Source organism: Otolemur garnettii, unplaced genomic scaffold (assembly GCF_000181295.1).
Source record: "Otolemur garnettii isolate 467f Iridium unplaced genomic scaffold, OtoGar3 scaffold00041, whole genome shotgun sequence".
NCBI classification, from domain to species: domain Eukaryota; kingdom Metazoa; phylum Chordata; class Mammalia; order Primates; family Galagidae; genus Otolemur; species Otolemur garnettii.
In genome coordinates this window covers 5,586,341-5,602,623 of record NW_003852436.1, presented here as the reverse complement: position 1 = coordinate 5,602,623, position 16,283 = coordinate 5,586,341, and the positions used below count along the sequence as shown (strand labels likewise).

The following is a 16,283-nucleotide window of genomic DNA, read 5'->3' as shown; positions in this document are numbered from 1 at the left end:
GCCTGTAAAGTCCCAGCTACCTTGGAGGATGAGGTAAGAGGATCATCATCATAATCATTGAGGTTACAATGAGCTATGATGCCACAGCACTCTACTGAGGGTAACAAAGTGAGACTGTCTCAAAAACAAAAAGAAGTCCAAAGCACGGTAAGTATGTTCTCTACTCTTTTTTTAAATCAACATAATTAATTCTGCCCTGAAAGTTTAACAATCCATTCAAGTGTGCTGTGAGATAAAAAAGGTTGAAAAATACTTCCCTACCCCAAACTCTCCTAAGCTTTTTGCAGTTTCCATCTGCTAGTTTTTCACTTCTGTACCTTTGCTCATTTGGCTATGATTTCCAAATCTCAGTTCTAAAGACATCTCCATGGTGCCTTTCCTGGTCTTTCTACTCTCAAGAGAAATGAATTCTTCTCTGTGCCCTACCGTGGCCTTAACACTTGGACTGAGTATCTGTAACACTGTTTTGCTAATTTGACTTCACTCCCCTAGACCATTAATACCCTTGAGGGTAGAACTGGTTTTCTTTCTTTTGTATCATACAATGTCTGACAGATCCTCAATAAATATTTTTTTATTGTGTTTTTTGAGACAGAGTGTCACTATGTCGCCCTGGGTAGAGTGCTATAGCATCACAGCTCACAGCAACCTCAAACTCTACGGCTTAAGCAAGTCTCTGGCCTCAGCCTCCCAAGTAGCTGGGACTACAGGTGCCCGTCACAATGCCCGGCTATTTTTATTGTTGTTGCAGTTGTCATTGTTGTTTTAGCTGGCCTGGGCCAGGTTCGAACCTGCCAGCCTTGGTGTATGTGGCCTGCACCCTACCCACTGAGCTACGGGTTCCGCCAATAAATATTTTTTCAATTAATGTATGTTTGTGAATTCTATTACTATTCCTGACTTATTTATCGTAAGTGGATTAATACAGACCAGTCTTTTATAATCCTCAGACGCCCAGCACCTGAATCAGCAAGACACTGTTTAAAATGGCAGATTCTTGCGCCTCACCCAACATACAACAAACAAGAACCTGCAGGAAGCTTGGGTGAACACAGCCTGGTTCTCAACACAGATGAGAGCACTACATGCACTGGCAACAGAGCTGGGTTGCCTGCCCTATGGAGGTTGCTAACTAAAGGTGAAACCTGAACTTCAATTTTCTCAATCCTAAGTCAAATTTCTACAGAGTATCCCTATCACTTCTAAAGAACGTTATACATTGTTGGCCCCGATTCTTAGGTAGTGTATAGATTCAACTTAGAATGCCATGGAGAAGGGTAAGCTGTTTTTGGTCAAGCAGCAGAGCGTCACGGAAAAAGCATTGGCTTTGGATTGAGAAAATCCAGTGTCCTAGCTGTGCGAACTTAGGCACAAGTTCTTGCCCCAGTTTCCATTTGGGATAAGAAAAGGAGCCCCGACAAAAGTGTGAGGGTCAAGATGGGTGGCACACGGCCTGGGACCTATCTCCCCCGTCTTTTCTCTTCCTACGTCTAACCCCAGTTTCCTTCCCTTTGCCAATATTTATCTGCTTAATTTCTACAGTAGGAAGGTACTAGATTATTAGACACTTCAAAAGTTAGAGGAAAAAATCCTTTGTAAGCCACACATGAAGTATAACAGCGGCAGGTTTTAGTTTCTGAATTCCAAAACTGGAAATTCTGCTCAATTATAGAACCTCTGTAAGTTGACCACCCAAGAGACTGTAACACGCTGGTCAACACACAGAGGTGGTCAACATAAGGAATTAGGCCTACGGTACTGATATGGACACGCGGTGCATGTCTAGTCTATGAAAATTAGGTCAATGGAGGGAGGTGGTCAGCTATGGAGTTTCAACTGTATTTATTAGCCAATTAACTGACACAATTAACTATTTAAACCTCACTCTTATTAGTAAAATGGGAATAATAGTATTCTCTCAGTTTTTTCTTATATTTACACAGTGCTTATTTGGGTGTATGTGAAATGCTGCATACCAAGTTGTACCAAATGTTAACTCATTTAATTCTCATAACAGCTCTGATCCTAGGTCCCCATTACCACACCACTTTGTAAAAGTGGAAACTGAAATCTAGAGATTAAGCAACTTGTTTACAAATCTATAACCAATAACTAACCAGTGGAGACAAATTCAAGTCCAGGTGCTATAAATCTAAGCTCTTAACCACTGTGCCAATGTCTCTCACAGTCACATGGTCTTAACAAAGACCATACTGACCTAAGGAAAGTACTCAGTGAGGGATAGTCATCTCGCACAAAAAGCAGCCAGCCTCATGTTTCTAACTGTCTATAACATGTATGTATAGTATGTAAAAGACTAACCCAGGTGTCATACCAGGCAGCTCCGTAAATGCAGCTGAATTAATTACATCCAGCTCATTCTGAGTTGAAATTTGATTTCATTAAATATATTCCACGAAACTGAGACGCTTATTACCTAGTGATGAAACGAAACACAAAGCCTCCAAAAACACAGGAAGCACGGATGTAAACTCTAAACCCCAAACTCCTTCAGCTGGTGCACACATGGTATTTATGCTACTAAAAACTCTGTGCGTGCCTCCCCTTTCTTATAGAGAGAAAATTGATTAAAAGGGGGAACCACTTCTCTTGCGAAGCAGTAGACTACAGTGGTTAGTGAGTAGCATGAGTTTGGCAGTTAGACTTTAATATGAATCCTAGGTCCCCAGTTACAAGTTGTGCAACAACATAAACTCTGCCTCTCAGTAGCCCTGCTGGTACTGAATAGCTGTGGTCAGGATTACCTGAGATACATGTGAAGTGATAAACAGTACAGTAAGCATGAAAAGTAGCTATTTTAACTTCTATTGTTACTATTTTTGTTACAATAATTATCATTATTTAATGAAATTTTTAATTATATTTTTAAAATTTAATTATAATTTTTATTATAACAATTATCATTAATTCATATTTAATGAAAGCTTGCTTATATTATGCCTTTTTATTCTAAAAGATGTACACAGAAGTTATGTTCTTCATATGATTGTTTTAGTCATGTTGTGTTTCAAGAATGCATTAGCGTATAAAGCCTTTTCATACGTACTATTTAATCCTTGCCATGACCCTGGAAAGCAAATATAATCACTCCCCTATTTCATGGGGTAGCAAACACAAGCTCAAAAAGGACACACGATTAAGCCAAGGTCAAAGTTACCAAGTGCCACAATTTCATCCAAGCCTTCTAACCCTACATTGTCGCTCACCATATTTTAACTACCAAAGAGAAATACCTCCTTCAATGGCCTTGTGTGTCCTGAATTTCCTCAAGATCCTACATTTACCAGTTGGCAATTAGCATCTATGGTGAGAAAGACCCTCTCCTTTCTCCCTCACATATGAACAGCATGAATCATTGGATCCTTATTTTTCCTCCAATGGTTTTTAATTTATTTCTGTCCTTACTTTTTTGTTGCAGATTAATATGAGGGTACAGATCATTAGGTGACACTGTTTGCATTTGTTAGGTAAAGTTCAAGTTGTAGTTGAGCCTTCACCCAGGAGATACGCCATATACCCCTACACTGGCATACCAGTAGCTGAGAGCACCCCAATCTCTCTCCTTCCTTTCTTCTCCCTACCCCTAACTTCAATTGTGTTTTCCTATTGTGTGGGTATGTAGTTCCTTTTCTGTTGGTTTGATAATAGTATTGTATACACTGGATACTTGTTTTTCCATTTTTGTGATGCTTTACTAAGAAGAATGTTCTTAAACTCCATTCAGGTAAACACAAAAGATGTCAAGTCTCTGTCTTTTTATGGCTGAATAGTATTCTATGGGATATATATATATACACCACAGTTTATTAATTCATTCACAAGAAAAATATGGAACACTCCATGAATTTGCATGTTTTCCTTGCATAGGGGCCATGCTGATCTTCTCCGTATTGTTCCAATTTTAGTATATGGGCTGCCAAAGTGAGCACTTTAATTACTTTGTTGATCAAATGGTCTCAAATTTGGCCAGGAGCAGTCGTTTTGAGTTGGCCCCTACGTCCCTGTGACATGCTCCTATCAGTTTTCTCTTAAGTGATTCATCTTAAAATTAGCTCGTCTTTTTCCTTTTAAAGGCTGTAGGTTCTATGTTTCAAAAGCATTTATCCACAACTGTTTCCTAATTTGACCATCTCACTTAAATATCTGCCAAGGACACTCCCATACTGTGGGTAAATTTTTTGGATGCTCAGAAATAGATAATTGCCACTAAAGAAATAGTGTTGCATCTGCTACAAAGCTGGATATAACTGATAAGGAAAAACTCTAGGGAAACACAGGGAAAACGCACACGGTGGTATCACTGTTACTGATACGTGTTTACTTTTAGGGTACAATAAGCTGCCCAAATACCCCTTATAAAATCACTCTTCTTTTTCCTTCTTCTGACTGAGACCCCAGACAGTCAGGGAGTCTAGTGAGGGCGACATGTGACTATACAAGCCAGAAGCCAAGCCACAACTCAGATAAGAAACGGCTTCTTCCGTGTGGAAGGTTAAAGAACTAAGAACAGCAGCAGCTCTTGGAGAGCGGTTTTAGAAGTGAGGTGGTGGCACGGCAGACTAAAACCCTGATCTTCCATCTGTAATGTCTGCCAAGATACCAGAGCATGGAAATCACAATTTAAAGAACTAGAGGAAAAAATGTACCAAACTATGCTTCGTCCATCTCAATCTTTTCATTTAAACCGCAGAATGTGTTTTCGAACTCTGGATCTTTATTTTTTATTATTATTATTATTATATCATAATTCTGTACATTAATTCTATCATAGGATACAGTGTGTTGCTTCCATATGCAGTTTGGAAAACTCTCATCCAACTGGCTAACATAGCCATCATGTCTTTCTCATAATTGTTGTGTTAAGACATTTATATTCGACCTTTAGACAGATTCACATGTACCCTAATAGGACAAATTATAGGTGTGATCCCCACAATATCAATCTCTTCACCCACCCTCCCCCCTCCCCTGAACTCTGGATCTTTTATCAAGGAACCCATGTTATGTAACCCATGTGGCTGAAGAATAGCAGACCTCAAGTGAGTGCTACCATCAGGCTTGAATGCTAAGAGAAATCCTCTCGAGGGCAGGAAACTGGGATGGGCAAGTAGCAAGCGAAGTGGTCACCTCCCCGTCTCCCACACACAGAGAAATGGTGCTGAAGACAACAGACACCTAGCTCAGGCTACACCTGGGGAACACAGAAGTCTGAGCCTTTCAAACAAGTCCTAACCCCACTATCAAACAACTATACTAATCCTCAGCCAAACTGGCAAATTAATGGAATGTGGGGCTTTGAGCGCCCCTATTCTGCAAGCCCTCCGCTGTTTACCACCGCACTGTGGTATCTACCCTATAGCTGCGACAAAAGCCCCAGCTCCGCTCTTCAAAATAAATAGCTCCTTGTTGGTTCCCTATATCCTTCACAATGAATCTCATTTTTCCAAATATCAGGGCAGCAGTTAGATGATTTGGCTAATTCTTGATTATCAGTCATGTCTTTGCTGAGCAGATTTGCATTTCGACGTAGAAAAGGACAACAGGATAAGAAAATAGATTGGGGGGAAAGAAATCTCCAGTCTTTTCTCTGGCTTCTTGACATCTAATACCAAGGAGGCTGAAAGTAAAACCCAGATAATCGACCTGACATCATTCTGTATGCCAACCACCCCTTCTACTTCTCTCCCTTTTGCAAGTGTCCAAACTCATAGGGCACTCTCAACACGGGGCAAATATCCTGTGATTCCTCTCCCCAGCCACACATAAAACCTCTTCAGACCAAATCACTGAGGATGATCCGCATGTGGAAATAAGCCAAAAAGCACAAATCCAAAGTCTAGATTATTATTTCACCCAAAGCTAGTTTTGGAAGTATTAGGCAGGCTTTTCCTTTTAGAGTATTATTTTCCCATACTACTTATTTACTATGACAAATGTTTTCCTATCATCTTCAAAACTGCTATTTTTTTCTTCAGCCATTTTTCATTGCTGAGTTTTGTTTTTCACAGCTGCTAGCTGGCTGGTGTTCCTTCTGCCCTATGAACTAGCAGTGGCGGGTGGAAGACAGCTGCATTTTGAAATGAATCAGGAAGATCTGAAAATATCTTCTCTTGCCCACTTAATACTGGAGAAATAAAATGAGAAAAATGGACTGGGTAGAGTGGCTTATGCCTATCATCCTAGCACCTTGGGCTGTCAGGCTGGAGGACTGCTTGAAGCCAGGAGTTCAAGACCAGCCTGAGAGAGAAAGCGAGATGCAGTCTCTATTTAAAAAAAAAAAAAAAAAAAATCAGCCGGGTCTGTTGGCCTGCACCTGTAGTCTCAGCTGCTCTGCAGTCTAAGGTAGGGGGACTGCTTGAGTCTAGGAGTTTGAGGTGGTGATGCTGTCACTGCACTACAGCCTAGGTGACAGAGCAAGGGCCCATCTCAAAAAACAATAAACACCCCCCCCAACCAAAAGCCAACATAACTCCATCCCAAGGAGGATGAAGGTCAGAAAAGCAAAAGTATGAGAACGATATTTTGTATCATCAACAGACTACTACTGTTTAAAAATCTCCAATTGGAGATTTGGCAATAGAAAACTTCTATCCAGAAACAAGTCACACTGTAGCTGCCTAGATGTCTGCTTCAGCTGATGTAATCTATACGCTTTCACAATCACAACTTACCGTATAGGTAACATGGCTGAACCTCTCTGTTCATGAATTAATAAATAACTCAGAACAAATGTCCCAAACAATGCACTTAAGAACACTTGCTCAGTAACCTAAAATAGGTAATAAAATCACCAGGTTAGTTCAAAACCAAACTAAACAGAACACTGCTCAGGAAAAAAAATCAAAGGAACGAACTTCACATTTTGCCTTAGATTTAAGGCTACAGAATCTACTAAAAGATCTGGGTATAAAAATGTTACTCATGACTGTATCTGCTTCTAGTAATATTATGGATGACAATGATGAAATTGTCAAACACACGCTAAATGCCAATGATAAAATCGTGGAGAAAGTTCAATGTCTAAACTCCAGGTCTACCTGGTTGTGTCCCAAACATGGATAGAAGTCTCAGTAGTGACCTAATACTTCTTGGAAAACTTCCCCGAGGACCATGGAAGAACACCTGCAAAAGCAGAGGCCCCCTCCTGACCCCAAGGCCCTCTCCTGCAGAAGCCTCTGCCCTCCCCCTAACCCCAGGCACAAATGCTTGATTTGTACCTCATAACTTTCAAAGCCTTCTTCCTTCACCTCCATGGTGTAGTCACCTCTCCTTCACACCAAGAATTAGGGAAACATCCAGACTAGGATTACAAACATAATAAAGGAGCACATCTGTATCATTAATTTTGCTTTTCATGGTCTACCTTTATTACCAACAGCTTTCTAACTTAGTGCATCTCTACCTATAAACTGATTTGACTCCTTGGGACAATGAAACACACATACATATCTATATCCGTACCACTGCAAATGCTACCAAACAGCGTTAGAGTTTCAGGTGCTTTTTTGTGTCTCCTCTCCAGTTAGCTGCACCCTCTATTTATGCCTCTACTATTCAAGTTTGCACAGTGCTCTGTGATTACACACCAGTCTTCTGGGACAGACACAGTTCCTCAGGAGTCGTCTATGTCTGAATGAAGAGAAATTTAGACCTAAGTGAAAAAACAGCATATGCCTTTATTTTTATAGTTAATGTTGTTACCAGTTAATCCCAAGTCTTTAAATACTTGTCATGATTACACTTTGGTATGTGACTTGCATCTTCAATGATCAGATCCCTAGAGATCACCACTCTGGTAAATGGGAAGGAAAAGTTAATAGTTTCCCCCCTGCCTTCCAAATGTATATATTGAATGCAAAACTTAAAAAAAAACCACCCTCCTCAACCCCACTTCACTGAAACAGAAGATTTTCATCATCGCTGGCTCATATAAAAGTACATTCACAATACAGTAAAGCAACTTTTTGTTTTAAAAAATGTTCATTTTTGTTTTTCAAAAAATACTAATCTTACTAAATCCTGATGCTTGTTTTTCTTTTTCAGTATTGTGTGTGACAATGAGAAGTATGCACAAAACACCCGCACACACACAACACCTTTACTGAGTACGCACAGAGCACCCGCACACACACAACACCTTTACTGAGTACGCACAGAACACCCGCACACACACACACCTTTACTGAGAACGCACAGAACACCCGCATACACACAACACCTTTACTGAGTACACACAGAACACCCGCACACACACAACACCTTTACTGAGTATGCACAGAACACCCGCACACACACAAACACCTTTACTGAGTACGCACAGAACACCCGCACACACACAACACCTTTACTGAGTACGCACAGAGCACCCGCACACACACACCTTTACTGAGTACGCACAGAACACCCGCACACACACAACACCTTTACTGAGTACGCACAGAACACCCGCATACACACACCTTTACTGAGTACGCACAGAACACCCGCACACACAACACCTTTACTGAGTACGCAGAGAACACCCGCACACACACAACACCTTTACTGAGTATGCACAGAGCACCCGCACACACACAACACCTTTACTGAGTACGCACAGAGCACCCGCACACACACAACACCCTTACTGCAGGCTAAAGCACAATGACTGACTGAAGGAATGTAGGCTGAGCTAAATGCATAGGCAAGTGTAAGAATGAAGCCCTGCTCAGCTTTACATCGCACTCAGAATACTGACACAGACATGGCTGAGACTTAGAATGTCTCCATCACCCCAAGCGCCCCTCCTTTGACCTTTGCCCTTTTATAGTCACACCCAACCCCCTCCTGCCTACATCTCCTTCTTTACTTCTGACAAAAATTAATCTGTTCTTCATTTCTATAGTTTTAAGACTTTCTCTTCAAGGGAAAATTTACCAAGCTATGAATTGGTGACTGAGGCAATAGGACAGTCAAATCATGTACTTGGTCAACAGGTAAAGACCATGTCGGGTGTATTTTAATTTTAAACACCTGGCAGCCATAATGCTGAAACTAAAGCACCAGGAAGCTAAATCTAGGGTGTGAAAGATCAAAATGGAAATCTCAGAATTTCAAGCTCTGGTTTAATACCACCCTTCAAGTACATTAAAGCTAAAAGGGCAGAAGATAACCTTAAAGAAACGAATGAAAAACGAAACAAATGAAGCCAAAAGACAGGAAATCTCCATTAAGTCATTTTAATAGCAGCAGATAGCAAGTGAATGGTCTTTTTGACACCATGGTTAGATGACTCCTTAACCACCGTCAGCATTTACTTTGGTAAAGAAAAAGAAAACCTACATTTAATTCAACCACTAATAAGTAGCCTTGATGCTGAAGGCTTGTAAAAGTCCAAGTAAAAAGTCCACCTGTGACATCAGCAGCAAAGTCTTCAGAAGCTCCACAAACTTTCTTTTTCCTGTACGTGACCCACACATTTGCAGAAAAGAATTCCTAATATTTTCTACTTTTTCAAAAATGTATTTTTCAGTTATGGTCAAAGTAGTACCTTCCAACAAAAGGTTCTTCCTCTGCGTGCTTTCTGCCATTGTTAACTATAACAAATAAACTGTAACCATAATGAATAAAGTTGCAACAAAGTGTTTCTGTAGGTTTCAGTTTCTTCCCCACTATTTTTATACTATTTTATTTATAAGAAAATAAATAGCATAGGTTAAGGAAAAAAAGCAATTACTTAAAAGTCCACAAAATTATTTTTGGTCAAAAGACAGAGACACTAAAAGATCCCCTCAAAGAACCGTTACAACATGTGCATTGAGCCAAATCACAAAGCATGGCTTTGGCCCTTACTTCCCCACCCACTTCAAGGTAACTCTGCAGAAGGATATCAGCAGAAGGAAAAGTCTGGAAAAGGCAAGCCAATTTTATGTCTGTAACAGAATATGTAAAATTCAAAATGCTTTAAGACTAAGAAGACTAAAGATTAGCATCTCTTTTCCATAAGAGACAAGTTCACTGGACAACTGGATTTGATGACTCACCAGGATACCTTAAACTAGTGGCTCTCCAACTTTATTATGGATTGGAATCCCCTGGGGAACTTAGTAAAACACAGATTACTGGTCCCATCCCCAGAGTTTGATTCAGTACTATAGGTGAGTGGAAGGGTTTAAGACTTTCCATTTCCACCCTTTCATCTGTTGATGAGCACTTCAATTGATTCCTTATCTTGACTATTGTGAATAATGACGCAACAAACATGGCAGTTCAGGGATCTCTTCAACATATGGATCCAGACCCAGTAGGGAGATCGCTGGATCACATGGTAGTTCTACATAGGAATTTCTTCAACATACAGACCTCATTTCCTTTGGATACAGACCCAGTAGGGAAGATTGCTGGATCACATGGTAGTTCTATGCAGGGATCACTTCAACATACAGACCTCATTTCCTTTGGATACAGACCCAGTAGGGAGATCACTGGATCACATGGTAGTTATATGTAGAATCTCTTCAACATACAGACCTCATTTCCTTTGGATACAGATCCAGTAGGGAGATTGCTGGATCATGGCAGGGATCTCTTCAACATATGGATCTCACTTTCTCCCCAGTAGGGAGACTGCTGGATCACATGGTAGTTGTATTTTTAATTTTCTAAGGAACTTCCACACTATTTCCCATAATGGCTATATTAATTTACATTCCCACCAACAGCATGCAAGGGTTCCCTTCTCTCCACATCCTGGCCAGCACTTGTTATCTTTCATCCTTTTGATAAGAGCCATTTTAACAGCTGTGAGATGGTATCTCATTGTGGTTTAATTTACATTTCCCTTATGGTTAGTGATGTGGAATATTTTCAAATGAAATATTATTCAGCCTTTAAAAAGAGAAAAATCATCATATGTGACAACACAGATGAGCCTGGATGACATTACACTAAATGAAAGAAGCCAGGCGCAGAAAAACAAATACTGTATTATCTCACTTACATACAGACTCTAAAAAAAGTGGGACTCAGGAAAGTAGAGAGTAGAATGGTGGCAACCAGAGGCTGGGGACCGGGGGGAGGCAGGCTTGGAATGGGGAGATGTTGGGCAGAGAGTACAAAGTTCCAGTCACACAAAAGGAATCAATTCTGGTAATCTATACACAGCATGGTGTGACTACAACTAATAACAACAGTGCACACCGCTACTTCAAAATCGCTGAAGAGTGGGTTTTAAATGTTCTCACCACAAATATGTAAGTGTGGGAGGTGAAGGATGTGTTAATTAGCCTGATTTGATCACTCTACAATGTATACACATACAGAAACATCACACTGAACCCCACAAATGTAACTGTCAATTAAAATAATAATCTGCATTTCTAACAAGCTGTGAGGTGATGCTGACGCTATTAGTTTGCAGACCACACTTTGAAAACCACCACTCTAAATCTTCTAAATATGCTCAATTTTTGTTAAGTTGTTTTCACAAGTTGTTGGGACCACAACAGAAAACACCCAGTTGGGAAGATTTAACTGTGTTACACTTAAACTGCTAAATCATTCTCTGAAATACTTCATCTAAGGTAAAAACTGATACGGCTCAAAACAGTTCAGTGCTGCGCTGTGCACACCCCCTTTTCACTGACTCACAGAAACAACCAAATGTACTCCATAGGGCTTTACGGAGGGAAAATGCCTATCCCAGGAGCTGTGAGGATCTAAAGCCCCCTTGCACTTTTATGTCATGGGGCTTTTCCCCACAAAGTACAGGAACTGCTTCATCAGCTGGAAAAAAATCCATTCATTCCAATTCTCACACCAGTCACTTCACAGTATGGAAAATGTTGTAGGTAAAATCCTGATGTGTTCAAATTAAATAGATCTCAACCTCAAAGTTTTCTAGAACTGTCCTTTACTATGCACAACTCAATAAGATTCTTGGGTAAAGAGGTGGCTGAAATGACATTTGTGGAGTCCCCAAATGCCTATTTTAGCCAGTTCTCTACCTCCTCCCTCTCAAACTTTTTATTAGAGCATATGAAAGTTATTAAGAGTAACACAATCATAGTAGGATTGATTTTTTTTTTTTTTGGAGACACAGTCTCACTATGTCACCATGAGAGTGCCATGGCATTACAGTTCACAGCAACCTCAAACTCCTGGGTTTAAGCAATTCTCTTGCCTCACCCTCCCAAGTAGCTGGGACTACAGGTGCCTGCCACAATGCCCGGCTATTGTTGCTGTTGTTGTTGTTATGTAGTTGTCATTGTTGTTTAGCAGGCCTGGGCTGGGTTTGAAACCACCAGCCCCAGTGTATGTGGCCAGCGCTGTAACCACTGAGCTACGGGCGCCGAGCCATCAAGATTGATTTTAAGTTTTCACTTTGTGTTAATAATAAACTAGGAAATGACCAAAGAAGGGAATATAATGGTTAAAGCATAGAGATGAACTGAAAATTCATTTCTTAAAAAATGGACAAATGGCCACAGAGATAAATTAGAATCAGCATTGTCATTTAACAGTAAAAGTTTATTGAATTATGCTAGCTGCTGGAATAGAAATAGTAATCTACATTCCTCCTGGAACATTATTCCCTCTATCTTGCAGGGAAGAGCAGCAGAACAAAAACTGTAAGAACAGTATGAAGAAACCCAAGTTGCTATGGGAAAGCAAAACCTAACTCTAAGGAGGGGAGTGAGAATTGGAAAAGGACGATCGAGACAGGCTTCCCAACGAAACTGATCTTCATTAAGCTTAATTCTGAAGGATAAAAAGAGTGAGCTAGGCAAAGTGGGAGGAGAAACAAGTGATGGGTAGAGGAAAAGCACACTGCGAGTCTCCACAGAACTCGAGCACACACAGGACGAGAGGGTGGGAGAGGAAGTTGGCAAGGGAGGCCAGGACCAGAATGTGCAGGGCTCTGGGCAAGTCTTCGCAACAGCAATGAGAAGCAGGAAGTCAAAAGGATCCTGTCTACGTCTTAAAAGTCCCTCTCCATAGTGCAGATGAGAGACTGAAGGGGGTGACCAGACAGGAGGCAGGTACTGCAGCACCAAGTGGTGGAAGATAGGAGAGTGAGGCCTGGGACATCAATGAAGAGGATGTCAACACCTCTACTTTTCAGTTGTCTGACACAGGTCATTCAATTTGTAGGGGCCTCAATGTCATCGTATGGTACCGAATTTAAAAACTTCCTTCCTTAAAGTTACTATGGGGATCAAAAAATCATAAACCTAAATACCCTGTTTGAAACACATACACTACTTTTTCTTTTTTTCTAGACACAGTCTAACTCTGTCACCCTGGGTAGATGTCATCATAGCTCATAGCAACCTCAAACTCATTGAGCTTGAAAAATCCTCCTGTCTAAGCCTCATGAGTAGCTGAGACTACAGGTGCCCACCAAAACACCTGGCTAGTTTTTCTATTTTTAGTAGAGATGGAGGTCTTGCTCTTGCTCAGGTTGGTCTTAAACTCCTGAGCTAAGGCAATCCAACTCACCCTCCCAGAGTACCAGGATTACAGCCATGGAGCCACCACACCCAGCATACACTACTTTTTATTCTCCAAAACTTTAAATTCCATTTCAATTTCTGGTTAAAAAAGGATCTGCATCTCAAGAGTTTACCTTTAAAAAAAAAAAAATTGCATCACTGCTGGCATAACAAACAATAAATACTCATATTAGAACTAATAAGGAAAATTCAGTATGGTTACTGGGAAAAAAGGCATTGCACTTCTAGACAAGAACAAACTGTGACCTTGAAATAGTTACAATAAAAACCACTAATCTAGAGATAAATCTAAGAAAAGATGTATAAGAACTGCATGGAGAAAACTTCAGAGTAGTGAATGGTACTAAGCTCAAGAGTATACTAAGTCAATCCTGCCCAAAGGAAGCCAATGAAATGCCAATAAATCTCCAAAAGGTTTTTCACAGGATTTGATTTCAACCCCAAAATATATAATCTAGAAATCACAAAACATAATGTTGAATGAATATAATGAGTTGTAAAAGGAAACTATGATATCATTATACATCATTTTAAAATACACAAAATAATATCACATATTGTCATGGATTCATACATATTTAATAATGATATAAAAACATGCAAGGGAATGATAAATATAAAAATTGGAATAGTGGTTACAAAGGGATCAGTGTGAGAGGAACATAATTTTTTATGTATAATTTTTTCTTTCTTAAAATGAATGATAGATACAAAGACGTCTGTTATATTATTCTCTAGTCATTAAGCCCCTTTTTTTTGGCGGGGAATATCTTAGATATTCCCACAAAAATAGTTTTTTTATTTGAAAATCATGCTGTTACATGATCTAGCTCAGTAGTTCCTAAACACCAAGCCAATAGCTGTATCATCAAGTACTTGTTACAAACAGATTCCCAGGCTATCCCAGGATCAGGATTTCTGGGAGGGGAGCCGTGGGATTTTAATGCACTGCCACATTGGGAACCCTTGTTAAACAAGAAGCTGTTAACAGCCAATCCATCAACAAAATTGGTCCCAATCTGACAATGAGATAGTTAAATGCTTGAATATCTAATCACTTTCCCATTGATCCAACTGCCTAGAATATAGATTCTAACCTGAGGGCAAAATGATACAAATTTTAAAATCCTTTACCGTGCCCTCCCCTACAAGGTCATACATGTAAAAATGAGGAATGTTTTGTAAAATAACAGTAGCAAGTGATTCTAAGAAGAACGTAATACCCTCATATCCTACACAGGGAACATGCCACAGCAAAATTCTACCAGAGAAGACAAAAACTGCTGTTCTTAAGTACAAAGTGGGACAAGGTCAATGGCGATGGCCCTCATGCTGTACTTCCCTCAAATACATAGCTGGCAACATTGTGTTGCTTTCCTAATTTTACTCCTTTGTAACACATTCACAGCTAACTGTGTCTAAGGAAATGCACAGAACCAATGTGAGACGTGAACAATACAGAAAGAAAACAATTTATTAAAAATTAGAGGTATTAGTGCTGCACTGACAAATCTGATGGCCTGCTCTTATCTTACGAAGTTACTAGAGAGGAACAAGCTGTTCGAATGTATGAAATATAGGTACATGCTATGTGCACTCTCTTTCTCACACACCCGTCCCCCACCTCAAACATTTCGCCAAATATTTTAAAATTACACCTGCATACATGGAAAAGGATTGTTCTGGTATTCTAAACCACAAACTGCTACTAGGTACACCAAGTAACAACAATGTAGAAGGGCTGACTTACCAGGGCTCTCTACTCGCTTATAGTGGTAGGGATTGATGCAGACCTCCTTCTGCTTGGAACCAAAAGGAAACTCACAGCATTCCAGTGGCTTCAGTTCATGGTGGCTCTGGAGGTCGGGCCAGCGCCACACACGACAGTAAATAACATGAGGCAGTCCCTTCCGGTGGGAGACTTGCAGCCTGCCATCCAGAGAGCGGGGAATGGTGACACAGTTGCTCGGCTGCCCCGGGCAGCTCAAGGCCTTTTCCAGTTCCTCCATGGCACCTTTCTTTTTCTTCAGTTTTTTCACTAAAGCGTCAACAGCCTTCTCTGCCCATTTTTCTTCTTCATCACCCTGTTTCCACCCAAGAAGTCTCTTCACAGCTGGACTTGTGAAGGAAAACAAACTTGTCACGTTCATGATGACTGCACTAGCTGAACGCTCCTTGGACACAGTGAAATGAAGGAGCCTCCAAAGGCAAGAAGACAGCAGAAGAGACTTCAGTCCATTCACACAGGATTCTCTTCAGCTTTGTAGTTTGAGTTTCTGAAAAGTAGAAATTACCATTCCAAGTGTTTTAAAAAGTAACCCAAAGTCAGCACCTACAAAAGAAAAGAGGGGGAAAAAATGTTTAAAATCATCTCTACCATACAACCACAATTTAGTAAGCACCTTTGTTCATTATAGTATGCTATGGACTGAATTTTGTCCTATACCATTCATATGCTGAATCCCGAACTCCCAGTGTGACTATATTTGGAGATGGAGCTTCTAAGAAGGTAATTAAGGTCCAGAAAGAGTCATAAAGGCAAGGCCCTAATCCAGCAGGACTGGGAGTCTTCTAAGAAGAAAGCGCTCTTTCCTCCCCTCCCTCATCCCCAGGTATGGAAAGACCATGTGAAGGCACAAGGAGGCTGCTTCCTGCAAGCTAGGGAGAGAGTCCTCACCAGAAACCTGAACTGATCTTGGACTTCTCAGCCTCCAGAGCTAGGAGAAAATCATTTTTGTTCTTTAAGCCACACAATCTATGAAATTTTAT

General features: G+C 40.4%; 1 protein-coding gene and 1 non-coding gene across 2 annotated transcripts in view; both read right to left on the bottom strand.

The window, feature by feature from the left end:
• The window catches only part of SMAD1 (SMAD family member 1), a 45,501-nt gene extending 29,654 nt beyond the window's left edge, over window positions 1-15,847 (bottom strand). The window contains exon 1 of the mRNA XM_012805421.2: window positions 15,265-15,847. Within this exon, the coding sequence (XP_012660875.1) occupies window positions 15,265-15,664 (400 nt within the window). The 5' untranslated portion in view covers window positions 15,665-15,847. The remainder of the gene's footprint in view (window positions 1-15,264) is intronic.
• Window positions 3,844-3,950, bottom strand: LOC111725467. Its single transcript, XR_002773528.1, has one exon. It is a non-coding gene; the product is annotated as a U6 spliceosomal RNA (small nuclear RNA).
• Window positions 15,848-16,283: the final 436 nt, after the last annotated feature.